We start from the raw sequence: 13,198 nt of genomic DNA, 5'->3' as shown, positions 1-13,198 counted from the left end.
TGCCCGTCACTCCACGTGTGCCAGGGGTCCTAGGGACATGCTGGTGACGCGCACGCTCTGGTGGTGGCTGTGAGATGCTGGTGATGTCCTGGCCATCCTTGCCCACGTGATGTGGTAAAATTGTCCTGTTTTGCCCTAGAGAGAAGCGGCTTTTTTCACTGAAGGGAAAGACAAACAAGGAGAAACGAATGAAAATCTACAAGTTTCTTCTAGAGCACTTCACCGATGAACAGCGATTCCACATGACGTCCAAAATCTGCCTCGACATTCTGGGTAGGCACGTTGTATTGGGGATAAAATGTCTGTAAGAGTGGGATGTGGTGCTGCGAGCGGCCCAGCAGGTCTGGAGCCAGTGGGGCCCCGGTCCCCCAGGAAGACCCCTCTGTCCGGGACACACCTGTGCCCACGCTCCCCTGGCAGCCGGCGTGCCCTCTGGCTCCGCGCGCCTCCACACCGGGGCCGCTGTCTCAGGAGCCAGTCTCTGTGCCCTCTCCCAGCGTGCTTCGCGGATGGCGTCCTGCCCCCGGACGCGGAAGCCAGCGAGCTCCTCTCAGATGCCTTTGAGGTCCTCAGCTCCAAGGAAATCAAGCTCTTGGCGATGAGGTCCAAGCCAGACAAGGACCTGCTCATGGAGGAAGACGACGTGGCCCTGGCCAACGTGGTGATGCAGGAAGCCCAGAAGAAACTCATCTCCCAGGTGAGCGCTCTGAGGCCGCCTAGCCCCGCAGTGTGGGTGGCCTGGGGTCTCCCGCCATCCTCAGCAGGGGCCTTGATGCTCCCAGATGGTGCTCATGCGCCCACAACTCTCGTGAGCAGGAACCCGTCCCACTTGCCTGCCTGGATGTGCCACCGGCATCTCAGACTCTCCTGTCCTCACCCACCTGCCCTCCTCCTCCTCCTCCTCCTCCTCGTCACTCTTTTCCCGCAGTCTCCTGTTGTGGAGAGGGCCCGGCGCTGCCCCGGCCACAGGCTGCCTGCCAGGCACGGTTTCCTCCGGCCACAGTGGGGTCTGAGTCGTGTTAGGGGCGGCTGGTTGTCGTCGCTCTCACCAGGCCCCCGGCTCTGGTTCGTCGCCTGCTTCCCGTTTCCCACCCGAGCCCTGAAGACTCCTGAGCCCACAGAAATAGACTGCCCACACGCCACGTGTCGTTGTAGCTCACAGCTCCACCTCTCACGTGTTCCTGGTTCTGCGTTTACCTGAGCCTCTGCCCTTTCTGATCATTCACAGTAAATAACATGAAGGCTGGGTCAAGTCCAAGTCACGGACTACCCAAATGCACACTTTCCTACATACGCACAAAGTCACACAGAGAGCGAGGGCGATGTGGAGCTGACTGCCTCCATGCTCAGCCACGCGGGCCCGTTGTCCGTTCACCGACAGGAATAAACCTGTCTTTGAGCCGCTGCACGCCCTCAGGCCCTTCCGAAGGGAGGTGCTGAATGGAGCCTGAATGTGGAGCCGGGGTCTGCAGTAGCTGTGTGTGGAGGTTTGGAGGTTTTTGTCAGGTTACGCAATGTATCTCTAGTTCCTTTTCCTGGTTTCGAAAGTAAGAGTACGTTTATTTGTGCCCCCTTTGCCAGCTCTCCGGGGCTTGAGGCAATGCTTGCAGAGCCCCCTGCACAGTCCCCAGGGCCACAGTAAAGCATCGAAGGTGGGCTCACGCCATCTACCAGGTCTGCCAGGCAGAGACCGCGGTCGAGGAGCAGCCGTCCGGCCGAGCGTCCCGCATCCCTGAGACGCGCCGCTGTGTCCCTGCAGGTGCAAAAGAGGAACTTCATAGAGAACATCATCCCCATCATCATCTCCCTGAAGACCGTGCTGGAGAAGAACAAGGTCCCGGCCCTGCGGGAGCTCATGAACTACCTCAGGGTAAGGTGCCCGGGCTCCTGTGGGTCTCCCGCCCCAGCTCATGGCTCGGGCAGCGGGGCTGCTGGGGCTGCTGGCGGATGACTAGGACCGAGCGTGCCCTAAGCCAGGGTCACTCGGTTCAGAATGAGAGCAGCCAGGCAGGCCTTCGGTGCTGGGGAGTTTGCCCATAGGTTCCACGAAGCGGAGCAGTGGGGTCTGTGCAGAGCTGCGGAAGCTGAAGTGGACAGAGAGCCCCCTTCAGACTGGGGGGCCCTTGCTCCAGAGGCCTGAGTGGGGACATGCCATGTCTCCCCTCCCCACCTAACCTCTGTGTGAACTCCCACGGGGCCTGCCTCAGTGACAATACGAGACCCTTGGAACTGGGGGTGACCCAGAACCAAGCCAGATTGCCCACACGTCACTCTCCCCACGCCAGCCTTCAGGAGTAGGAAGAGGGAGCCCCATTAAAGCTCTGCTTTAGGCTGAGATCGTGTGAGTCCGTGTCCTTTCTGCCCTCAGCAACCTGGGACGTTACCTGGTAACTGGCAGAGGGACACTCAGCTCCCGGGAGACTGGGGTCTGATATTCACGGCAGGCTTGCTTGCCGGTGTCCGTCCAGTGCTCTGTCCTGGGAAACACGCCGTGTTCGTTAGCTTGTTGGTTGCTGTAAGAGAAACAGTCCTCTCTCAGCAAACCAAGTCTTCCTGTTCCTCAAGTCGTGTCGGAGAGCTTACGTATTCCTTCGTACCCCTGCGTCTGTTTCAGGAGGTGATGCAGGACTACCGAGATGAAATCAAGGATTTCTTTGCCGTCGACAAGCAGCTGGCATCAGAACTCGAGTACGACATGAAGAAGTACCAGGAGCAGCTGGCCCAGGAGCAGGAGCTGGCGAGACAAGCAGATGCGAACAGGGCGGAAGGTGCTGACGGGGCCCAGGCCGTGCAGGTGGGTGAGCAGCACGGAGGCTGACCCCCTGCCGTCTGCTCTGCTGTGCGTGTAGCAGGGGCAAGTCTCAGCCTGGCTTCGGGCCTGCGTGTGGCCCGCTGTGTGTGGTTCGTGGCAGGCAGGGAGCTGGGTCACTCCACCCAGCCTGGCAAGTCCTTACAATAATCGTTTGGGGAAATGTGTGAGTGCCCAGCAAGCAGGCTGGCAGCAGGCTGTCCGACCGGTGATCAGGGATCTCTGGAGGCTGCGTGCTTGTTTGCTGCCCTCCCAGCAGCGCCTCTGAAAACCTCTGCAACTCGGGGAGTTTCTGGGGAGCTTCTGCTCACCCCCCGATGCAGTGTGCTGCCTCCCTGAGAGCCCAGGGGGTCTGCTGCCTTAAAAATGAGGACAAACCATGTTCTCCTTTTCCCTGTGACACCACCGCACGGGTGTGGCGGTCTGCGAACAGTGCGGCTCCACTTACCCTGGGATGACATGCTTTAAAATAGATGCCTTATGGACGCGCTCAGAGCATGTAACGGTTCTTTTTTTCTTCCCTGACAGGTTTCTCCAAGTTTAGAAATAATGCCAGCTTCTGACGGCCAAGAAAATGCCAGTGTCCCCCGTGGTGCAAGCCAGCCCTCGAAGCCCGGGTCCAGCGCCGGCCAGGCACCGCCTGGGCCTCCGTCAGCTGACGCGGGGCAGTCCAAGAGGCCCGTGCCCAAGGCCAGGTACGAGCCACCGTCGGTCAGCCGTCCCCACCAGGCGCGGGCGGGCCGCGTGTTGCCGTTGTGTGTGCTGATACTTCCTCTGCGCCCTCCCCTTCCGAGGAGAAGTGGGTGTGGAGTGAATGGGTGGTGCCTGCAGTGCCCCCAGCCTTGCTTCCCGCCCAGCATGTGCTCCCCCCGCAGGTCCTTGTCTCTCAGTACCATCGCCATCCTGAATTCCGTCAAGAAGGCCGTGGAGTCCAACAGCCGGCGTGGGAGTCGGAGCATCGGAATGTTGCCCTTCACTTTAAATTCGGAAAGCCTGGACAGAGCGCACCCTCACCGAGGTGAGTCCCGAAGGCTGGGAGCCATGCGGGCTCTGTCTCACTCAGGGAGATCCCAGACTCCCCACAGCACAGGCTCCATCTCGCTTATTCCTCTTAAGATACTTTGTTTTACTCTCTTTAAAACGAAACACTTCGGGGGCTTAGGATTCTAAGTCACAGAACAGTGCATATTTGTGATAAAAGGATTGGAAATTGAAAACTCACCCAGAGTTCGTTCTTGCAGCCTGTCTCCTCTTCGCACGCGGGAGCTCGGCTTTCTTTATGAAATGGTGGTCTCGGTGCGCGTTCTGTGCCTCAGCCTTTCAGGACTTGTCTCCCAGCGGCCGTGCAGCGCCGTGTCATGGGGAAGCACGTAACTTATTGATCATGGCCCTGTTTTTGGACATGGAGGTGCTTTTCAGTTGTTGGGAATAATGTCACAGTCAACCTTGCAGACAGCCTGGTAATGACAGCCCTCAGAGGCCCTGACCGCTCAAACCTCCCGCAGCGTCACACCATCCTGTCCCTCCCTCCATCACGCTCCTGCCGTCTGCCTACTGCAAACACTGGCTTTCTGATTTTCCATTTTCCAGGCTAAAATGGCTGTGGCTCTCATTCCCGTCTCTTTGATCCCAGTGGGAATGGACATTGTCCCTCCTGCTGTCTTTCCCTGAATTACCTCTTTATCAGGACACTCTATATGGGGTATTAACCTCATCACGTTTCTTACAGATGCTGTTTCTCATTTAGTTGCTTTGCTCTGGGATGTGGCTTTGGGTTCTTGAACAGAGCGGACTTTCTCATTGTATCCTAGGATCTTCGTACAGCCTGGAGCAGGAGTCCAGCGGAGCCATCGACCCCGTGGCCAGACGTGCCATCAGCACCCCTGAGAGTAAGTACTATGGGAGCGAGCTGGCTCCCCCCTGCGGCCGGCAGCAGAGGTGGCAGGAAAGCTCCCTGTGCGAGGGTCTCTCCCTGGCCAGCAGCCCTGTAGTGTGTGTGTCAGACGGAACGTTCCGGGGTAATGAGCACAGGTAGTCATCATACACACCTGCACTGAGCCCCAGCGGCACTTGCAGGACTTGTCCAGGGGCCGACGTGTGAACACGGTTACACTGCCCACAGCCCACAGCCGGGAGGCGCCCTCCGGCGCAGGTCCCTCACGCAGCTTCTCTGGGCAGCAACTTCCTGGCGTTCTAGAGCCAACACCGCCCTCCTCCCTGACTCCCACGCGGCTCGATGTGCCCAGCCAGCCCTGCTTTGTCTGAGGCCCACTCGAGTCAGAGGCAGCCCAAAGGGTCCCTGCCAGCTGGGCTGGGACCCTGCTATGCCCACTTATGTGGGTGTGTGTTTTTTTCAGTCTCCTATTTTTTCCTTTTATTTCAAAGGAGAAACGAGTTAGAAGTGCAGTGTTTTATAGCTTCTTGTCTCAAAACCCATAAAAACCATAATTCTGTGTCAAGACAGTCTCTTGACAAAATCTATAGTATAGTTTGCCGGTGTCTCCGCATGCCTCCCACCGGGTCTCCCCCGACTGGGTCTCCCGCCACCTGCACCCCAGCCCTGGGCGGGCCTCTCTGAGTCCTGGGCAAGCCCTGCTCTGCCTGACACGGGCCTCGCACATGGCATGTCCTCACCCTTCCTGGTCACCACCTCGCACCCTGTGAGGATAACAGCTACATCACAGTAGTTGCTAACACTTCTTTAGCACAAGTACGGTGTTGAGGACTTAACATAAATGATCGCACTTAATCCCGACCGTTGTATCCTGTTTTAGAGGTAAAAACACTTGGGGTTCCTAGAGCAGTGCCCACAGCTGGGAAGACACAGCCAGAATTCAAACCCAGGTTCTGATTCAGTCTCTGTTCCCATTCTGCTCTCCTGCCCCCCGAGGGTGAATCAGAAGGGGAGGCTGTAATAGGTCAAGGGTGAGATGAGGGAGGACAGCATGTGGACTAGGAAGGTAGGCGAGATGGGACTCAGCTACTGATTAGACGTGGAGAAGAACTGAAGGGTGCCTGGCCCTGCCAGTGTGGACAGGACTGGTTGGATGAGCACAAGGAAGCAGGTGAGGCGTGGAGGGAGGGAGTGGGTGAAGCAACTTCGGGAGTTCTGGGAGGTGCAGGACTCGGGAGGCGGGCCCAATAGGGAGCTGAGGGTGCATAGCATATAGGCAGTGACTGGACATGGGGTGGTGGAAGCCGGAGACAGTGAGCAGCGGGTGTCAGACACCAGCACAGCAGCCTGAGGAAGAGAGTGGTCGGAGGGAGTCGGACCGCGGACCTTGCTCGGTGACTTCATCTGCTAACCCTGCTGTTTCCCTCCTCCAGAGACCATAGGTGACGTCACGTTTGAGGCGGGAGTCAGCTACATCGGCACACCCCGGACCCCCTTTCCCGTCAGAGGCAAGTGCCCCTCCCCTCTGATGCCTTAGCCACCTGGAGTCCTGGGGAGTCTAATTGTTTGTGTCTGACTCCCTTTCAGAGAAAATTGAAGCCCAGAATCCAGGAAACACTTTGTGTTTATCATCGCCTGATAAGCCGTAAGTTGAGCACGAGTCCCTTTTATAGTCGTTTTGTCAGTTTTTTCTCTTAGTTCCAGAGTGAGTGTATCTTTTCCTCCTTAGGCCTCCGGCGCCTCCACAGTGGAATGTGAAGTCTCCAGCGAGAAATAAAGACAACCCAGTCCCCAGCAAGAGGTCCCTCCGGAAGACGCCCCTGACAGCAGCCAACTAGAACAGAGCACGCAGGGCACGCGGGCAGCGGGGCTGGGAAGACATCATTTCCGCACGGGGACAGGCACCCCCCCGTGTCACCTCCCGGAGCCCCGGGGACATTTGTTATGTGCCCCAGCACTTGTGCTATGACTCCAGCTGGTTCAGTTGCTCCAGGAGTATGTGGTAAAAGTTGTAAAATAATAGAGAAATGCCTTATAGCTGTGTAACGTTTTATCTTTACTCCATTTGGAAGTATCAGGTCCGTTCTGGTGGTCCCTAAGGGACACAACGTGACACGATGGCTTCCTCGTGTACAGATCCAACCTGTTAGCTGATAAGAATCCTCTAGAGTGAATGGTTCCCTGTGTGTATGACAAGATTTTGATTGTAATATTTTTCTATTCTTATTTATGACTGCACATTTTTAAAAGTGTACAGCTTTCTAAAACAGTAATAAAGCATAAATACAGCCTTATAGTTTCTACTGCAATAGAATTTTTTTATTCTTACAACAGGGCTTTTATTGGTATTCATTTCGATTTACATTAAAACTTTAAAAATCTTGCCTTTAAGTTAAAATAATGACGTTTGTCCTTAAATTTCAGTGCCTCTGTCCCCTGACAGAGGCTGCCGCCTCCTAACAGGTGTCCCTGGAAGTGTGCGGACCTAGTCCTGCTGGTGAAAGCCTGCTGCAGCCCCTCCCCCAGCGGCACCCACACGGAGCTGTGCTGACCGTCTGCTCCTGCGAGGTGCCTCAGTCTCTTCTGTCAGCCCCACCAGGTGGCCTTGCAACATCACGTGTGTTTTCACCAGGAATGACCAGAAACCCCGCTGCTCACTTTTTATTCCCAGGCTACAGATGCAGGGCACAGGGGCACTGTGAGTGTTAATAACACGGCAGCTGGATTTGAGGGTAGAACATCCCTGTGACCTGCCCACAGCTCTCCCCTGTGTGACCAGTGACACATGGAGTCACAGAGCTGCTCCTGAGTGAGCCACACCTGTCCAATCCATGGACATGTGGTGGCGGTCTGTGTGCTCACCCGGAAATGCTAGGAAGAAGGGCAACCCCGACGTGAGAGGAAATAAGAGAAACAATGAGGCAAGGTTGATTTTTGTAAAGCTTTTATAAATGAGGTTGAACACATACCGATTTGGGGGTGTTAGTACAAGTCTGCACACCTACGCACAGCCAGGCTGAAGGCCACGGCAGCGGACAGGCCTCGTGCCTTTAGTCACATTCACATTTGAAAAACATGAGTGTTCCTTGTCTATCTACATTTTCAGTCACAGGCAACTACTTCCCAGACTCCACGCTTCACTTCTCTCTCCTGTCAGACCCAGTTCACATGGCCCCAGCGTAGGTTTTAGGCATAAGAGAGGCAATAAGGCTGTCTTATCACTGTGACAACCAAGATCAAGGCCAGAGTATTGATCCCCAAGAATTAGAGAAAGGGGGCGCTACCAAGAAGAGGTGAAGGTGAAGGGATAGTCCTCATCCTACGCATTCAATACAAACGCAGGAGAGAGGTACCAGTAAGCAGGTATGGAGAGCTGCCGACTGCTCCTGCCAACTCCCCCATGCAAAGTATTTCACATAAAAAGTCACACAGTCTCCAATTAAAAACCCTCCAAGTATAAAAAGTTAAGACAAGTGAAGTTTAATCCCAAGGTGACTGTGGCCACATGAAAACTACCCTCTAAGCACCCCAGGGCCAGGGCTTCCCTCAAACCACTCCGCCAGCTAACAGCGCACCTGGAAGGCCTGCTCCTGCAGAAGGCAGGCGTGTTCCTCGCATCCCCACGGCGTGGGCAGGGCCGGAGTGGAGGAAAACTAAGATCAGAACCAGAACTCGGCCTTGGATTCAGGCCGGCACTTGGCTCACCATCAGGCTCTGCCCTGGCTCCACTGCGAGGCGAGCACAGGCCGCGGCGTCCGCGCTTTCTTCATGGCAAAGAGGGCAAGTGGAACTCGTCTTTAAAAATGTAGCTGGCAGGCTTGATTCAGAACTGCCTTTGGCCTGCACAGTGTACGAACCGCACAAATAAGTTAAATACATTGGGAAACAAAAGAGCAGTAGCTTTTGCTTTGTGAGCCATCCACAACCAGAAAGGGCTGTGGCTCAGGAAGCCAGCGGCGGGAGGCCACACGGGAGGGCCACCTTCCTGCACGGACACCTCACCCGTCCTGGGCTGGGCCCGGCGCTGGGCGCATGAACAACAGACTGGAGCTGGTCGGCACACAGCCAGGGCAGCATCAGCGGTGGAGTGGACGTGCTGGCGGCCTCGGGGGTTAGCAGCCCACATCCACTCGGGGGCATATGACTCAACCCGGGAGCTGACCCATGTGGTTTGCCCGTGACCGACAGCGTCTGGTGGTCTCTGGCCACAGCTGGTGGTAGGGATCTAAGGGAGAGGCAGTTCACGGCTGACCGAAGGGCGCCTGTGTTTCTTTGGAGAGAGGGCAACTTTGACGTTACTCAACTGGAATTTTAAAGGTTCCCTAAGCACGTGGTCTGACGTGTCGGTGGCAGAAGTTCTCGAAAACACTAAAGCACTTGTGGAAGGAATGGCCCAGCGAGCCCCGTGTGGACGCCGTGGGTTAGGATGCTCTTACTGTTGGCATTTTCCATTCGACACGAGTAGCTTGGAACTCCTCCTGCAAGCCGAACTTTTTCTTTAAAAAAATAGGTTATTCAACATTGTATGACAACATATTTACAGTTTAAATAGAAGTTTTCTTTTCAATAACCAAAATACATGTTTAGCAAAAATTTAGAATGTAAAATTCTAGAAAACAAACACCCACAGAAAAGCAGGACGTTTTAGTACCGTGTCACACTTGGGCTGGGCGGGAGGTTTCCATAGCGACCCTCCGGCGACCAGCAGGGTTCCTGCAGGTAAGGAGCCCTCCCAGCGAGCAGTTCACCTTCCTGATTTTGGTTGTTTTGTAAGTGCGGATCCAAGAGGATTCCCCAGATGGACAGGACAACACTGAGGCGCCTTTCAGAAGAGCCGGTGCAGACTGTCGGGGCCACTGAGGCGAGGTCATGGCCAAGGAGCCTCTTTTCTGGACGCACTGATTCAAACTGCAGCTGCAGGGCATCCTGCTCCCTCGTCCCCCTCGCAGGGTGCCGCCCCGGCTGACCCACAGCAAGTGGCAAATGAACTGGCTTCCCAGGCCCAAGGGACCCAGCGGTCTGAGCTGAGAGCCGGCCTCGGTGAGCTCACTCAGTTCTTTTCCTTGTGATGCCTGAGCCCATCTTGAGGAAAATTCTTTTATTCATGCGGCTTGTTAAAAAGTAGGAAAGGAGTAGCGGTCAACTTTGGCCAAAACAAAAAGCTCTGCACGCGTGTCTAGCTCTGTCGGGTGCGCTGCCCTCCGGCGGCTCTAGGGAAATTCCTGGTGGAGGTATTGCGTGTGCTCTCGGCCGCATGTCAGGTTTCAGATCACAAACGACGACTTGTGTCTGAAGTCGCCCTGCAAGGCCAGCACAGGGTTAGAATACGGCCACCCTCTGCCCACCGAGGGGCCTGGGGCAGAGGGAAGGGGAAAGCAGTCGTGTCAAATCACCATGTCCCTGGAGGAGAAACTGGCAGGACGGGTCAGCCTGCGCATCCTAACAGGTAGCGGAAGCGCTGGCAGCTGTAAGGCCGTCAGCCAGCACGGGTGCTGCGCAGGCTGAAGAGCCCAGCATCTGGAATGGAACCTGGGAATCTTTTCTAGGGGACCCACTTGGTTTCCAAGGAGGGCTGTCCCTTTCCCTGCTGGGGACCTCTCAAGTCCTGGGTTTCCCCAGTGACCGCCCCCTCGTTCCATACCTCCTCATCTGTCCTGATGTAGTTAACTCCGTCGGGCCTCCCCGGACTCTTGAAACTGAAACAGAGGAGGGCAGTTGAGCGACTGCTGGGCATCACGGTAATGCCCGCCTGTACCTTATTCCTTCCCCAAGGGCAGGCTCACCTCTCCTCCTCCTGCTTGTGGATGAAGTAGCCGCGTCGGTACGCACAGCAGATGCCCACGGTGATCAGGGCCAGCACAGCCAGGACCACCAGAACGCCTCCGATGATCCCGCCCACATTCAGGTCATCTGGATGGAAGGGAGGTGGAGGGAGGAGAGGCTGCACACTATCTGGCCTCACCAAGCACCCGACCTGGCAGTGCCTGCCTCCTCCCTGTGCCAGACGGGGGAGGACGCGCAGACTCTCCTAGCGCACTCGGGGCCGTGCCCGTCCCCACGTGGAAAGGCGCCGAGGCCTCCACGTCCAATGCTGCTGCCCCTGGTCCTATAGGAAGGGCCTGGCGGGTAGAGAAGCCTGAACGCTCCTCTGGCTAAATCCTGAGCTACCACTGGAGGAGACGGATACACTGTCTACAGAACGAGGAGCCTGGCGTCTTAGGAAGAAAACTCCTCATTCTCGGGGCTCCCTGTGCTGTGGATTATCAGGGGAAGAGAGCTAGTTCCAGGCAGTAGGAAGTCCAGGGGAGAGGATGGCCACTCCCTGCATGACCGGCCTGGTACCCACAAGCCCCCTTCGCGGAAGCCTGGACCCCCTTTCTCGTCGCTGGACGGTGGGCAGAGTCACGTTCCCTGGGCGGCCACTGAGGATTTCCCACTGTGTGTGTTTGCACGAAGGAAAGTGTGTAGGGGATGCAGCGACCGAGGGAGTGGAAAATTCTCCTTCCCCCAGGCAGTGGTTCCCAACATGGTGTACTCGTAAGTAAAGTCATCTGGAGATTTCGATTTTAAAACCTCCGGTCCCAAGCCCGATCCCGAGGGTCACCGGGTCTGGAGCAAAGCCCAGGATCTCCCTCCTCCCTGAGAGCGGAGCTTCCCAGGCGAGGAGAACCCCTGGAACACTTTCCCAGGGACCCTCCCGACCTCCCGGAGACAGTCGTGTGCACGGTGGGGCCTGGATTCTGAATGAGAGCCCGTGGTCCCAGATGATTCTCGGCATCGGGCAAGTTTGGAAAACTGCTCTGTGGGGGCTCAGTTCCCCACGTGTGTCTGGCCACCCCACCTGCCCCATCCAGCTCAGCACCCCCCCTGAGAACAGTACCGCAGAGCCGGCATCGGCCCAGAACTGGGCGATTTTTGGGCTAAGACTGTGCCTCAGCTCCCTGCATCTGCCTACCACCGGATGAGTTTCTGAAGACAACACAACCTGATGTTTTTATCAACTACAAAGTAATGGAGTTATTAAACGCAGTTACAAGGGACATAATTAGCCATGTTTCCAACACCAACAGCAGTGAGAAGTCTGTCCTGAGGAGACCAGCACCTGCAAAGGACACTTGGTCACCACGCAGCTGTCCTCACCGCCCTGCACCGAGTGGCCGTGGTGACGCAGTCGGCTACCCACAGCTGTCTGCCCGGACGCCTGACACTAAATGTAAACGTGCAGTCGCTTGCAGCCTAAAGAGAAAACCCATCTTTCAGAAGGCACTCACAGACTTCCATCTCCTGCGCCTCACACTTGGCCGAGCCGACGTCGTTGGAAGCCATGCAGTAGTACTGCCCGGAGTCCTCCTTGCGAACCGCGCTGAACACCTGCTCAGGACGTGACAGGGAGATGGGAGGCCTGTCAGGCGAGAAGAGGCTCCGCCTCCCACGGGCAATGTCTGCTCGGCCGCCTGGTCTCCTGCGCTTCCAGGTCCCTGTCCAGGTTCTTTCCTGGAATTCCTGACACCCTGGCTTGAGAGCTGCCAAACAGCAGCTTCCCTGGTGTATGGAGACTCAGCCTGGCAGCATCCAGAGTACGATGCTAGCGTGACTCTCACTCTGGAAGAGGGGTGATGACGCCTGCCCCTCAAGCACCCCAGGCGCTGCAGGCTCAGACATCCACAGGGCTGGTGACCTGCTGGGGTGGCTGTCGCTGGGCACAGCAGACCTGCCTTCACCTCTGCCCCACCCACCCCTTCCCACTAGACATCTTTTATCCACAAATACGAATACGTTTCCTTAGCACCGTGGTCGGCAAACTGCGGCTCGCGAGCCGCATGTGGCTCGCGAGCCGCAGTTTGCCAACCATGGTCCTAGCAGTTAGGAATCTTTTATTACTACAATACCATGATCATGCCTGAAACAATAGACAATTTTAACATGAATATCCAGCTGTAACCAGATTTCTCTGCTTGTCTCATGAGTCTGACAGGTGATTATTCACACTGGCACCCTGTTCCCAGGGTCTGACAGGGACTTTAGCTCGCTTCTCTCTCCCAATGGCTCCTCTTTCCACAGGTCTCCCTGACCAGCAGACGTTTCCATCCGCACCTCTCCCAGGTCTTACCAGAGTGCCTGTTTCGGAGTTGATGACAAAAGAGGAATTCTGGAATCTGGGGTTGGCGCGGGAGTCCTTGGGCAGGGGTGCGTCGTTGCGGTACCAGCTGTAATGAGGCCGGGGAAAGCCCTCCTTCTCCTGGCAGTGCAGCGTGGCCATCTTGCCTACGGGCACAGCCTTTGGTACCGTGCACACCGGAGGCACTGGCTTCACTGTAGGAGATGCACAGGTTGGTATTTAAAATCAGCAACAAGCCCGCCGTAAATCCGCTCCCCAAACAAGAAAGCCACCCAGGGGATTCTGCACCACCACTGGACCATGGCCACGCCCATGGCCCCATGACCACACCCACCATCCCATGGCCACACCTTCCGCCAGAAACCTTGTAGCTCAC

General features: G+C 56.4%; 2 protein-coding genes across 3 annotated transcripts in view; one reads left to right on the top strand and one right to left on the bottom strand.

Moving 5' to 3' along the window:
- The window catches only part of NCAPD3 (non-SMC condensin II complex subunit D3), a 37,749-nt gene extending 30,737 nt beyond the window's left edge, over nucleotides 1–7,012 (top strand). For both annotated transcript variants that reach the window (XM_006776050.2, XM_006776049.2), the window contains exons 26-35: nucleotides 140–273; nucleotides 498–697; nucleotides 1,760–1,870; nucleotides 2,615–2,794; nucleotides 3,338–3,504; nucleotides 3,685–3,827; nucleotides 4,621–4,698; nucleotides 6,137–6,211; nucleotides 6,291–6,348; nucleotides 6,433–7,012. In XM_006776050.2, the coding sequence (XP_006776113.1) occupies nucleotides 140–273; nucleotides 498–697; nucleotides 1,760–1,870; nucleotides 2,615–2,794; nucleotides 3,338–3,504; nucleotides 3,685–3,827; nucleotides 4,621–4,698; nucleotides 6,137–6,211; nucleotides 6,291–6,348; nucleotides 6,433–6,541 (1,255 nt within the window). In that variant the 3' untranslated portion in view covers nucleotides 6,542–7,012. The remainder of the gene's footprint in view (nucleotides 1–139; nucleotides 274–497; nucleotides 698–1,759; nucleotides 1,871–2,614; nucleotides 2,795–3,337; nucleotides 3,505–3,684; nucleotides 3,828–4,620; nucleotides 4,699–6,136; nucleotides 6,212–6,290; nucleotides 6,349–6,432) is intronic.
- Nucleotides 7,013–7,630: 618 nt separating this feature from the next.
- JAM3 (junctional adhesion molecule 3) overlaps nucleotides 7,631–13,198 on the bottom strand; it is an 8,148-nt gene continuing 2,580 nt past the window's right edge. The window contains exons 5-9 of the mRNA XM_015571972.1: nucleotides 12,814–13,016; nucleotides 11,975–12,074; nucleotides 10,487–10,613; nucleotides 10,345–10,399; nucleotides 7,631–10,003 (exon numbers count right to left, since the gene is read on the bottom strand). Coding sequence (XP_015427458.1) covers nucleotides 9,968–10,003; nucleotides 10,345–10,399; nucleotides 10,487–10,613; nucleotides 11,975–12,074; nucleotides 12,814–13,016 — 521 coding nt within the window. The 3' untranslated portion in view covers nucleotides 7,631–9,967. The remainder of the gene's footprint in view (nucleotides 10,004–10,344; nucleotides 10,400–10,486; nucleotides 10,614–11,974; nucleotides 12,075–12,813; nucleotides 13,017–13,198) is intronic.

The sequence above is a fragment of the Myotis davidii genome, unplaced genomic scaffold (genome assembly GCF_000327345.1).
Source record: "Myotis davidii unplaced genomic scaffold, ASM32734v1 scaffold809, whole genome shotgun sequence".
NCBI classification, from domain to species: domain Eukaryota; kingdom Metazoa; phylum Chordata; class Mammalia; order Chiroptera; family Vespertilionidae; genus Myotis; species Myotis davidii.
Note: the sequence above shows the minus strand (reverse complement) of the source record. Positions and strands in the feature narration are given on the sequence as shown.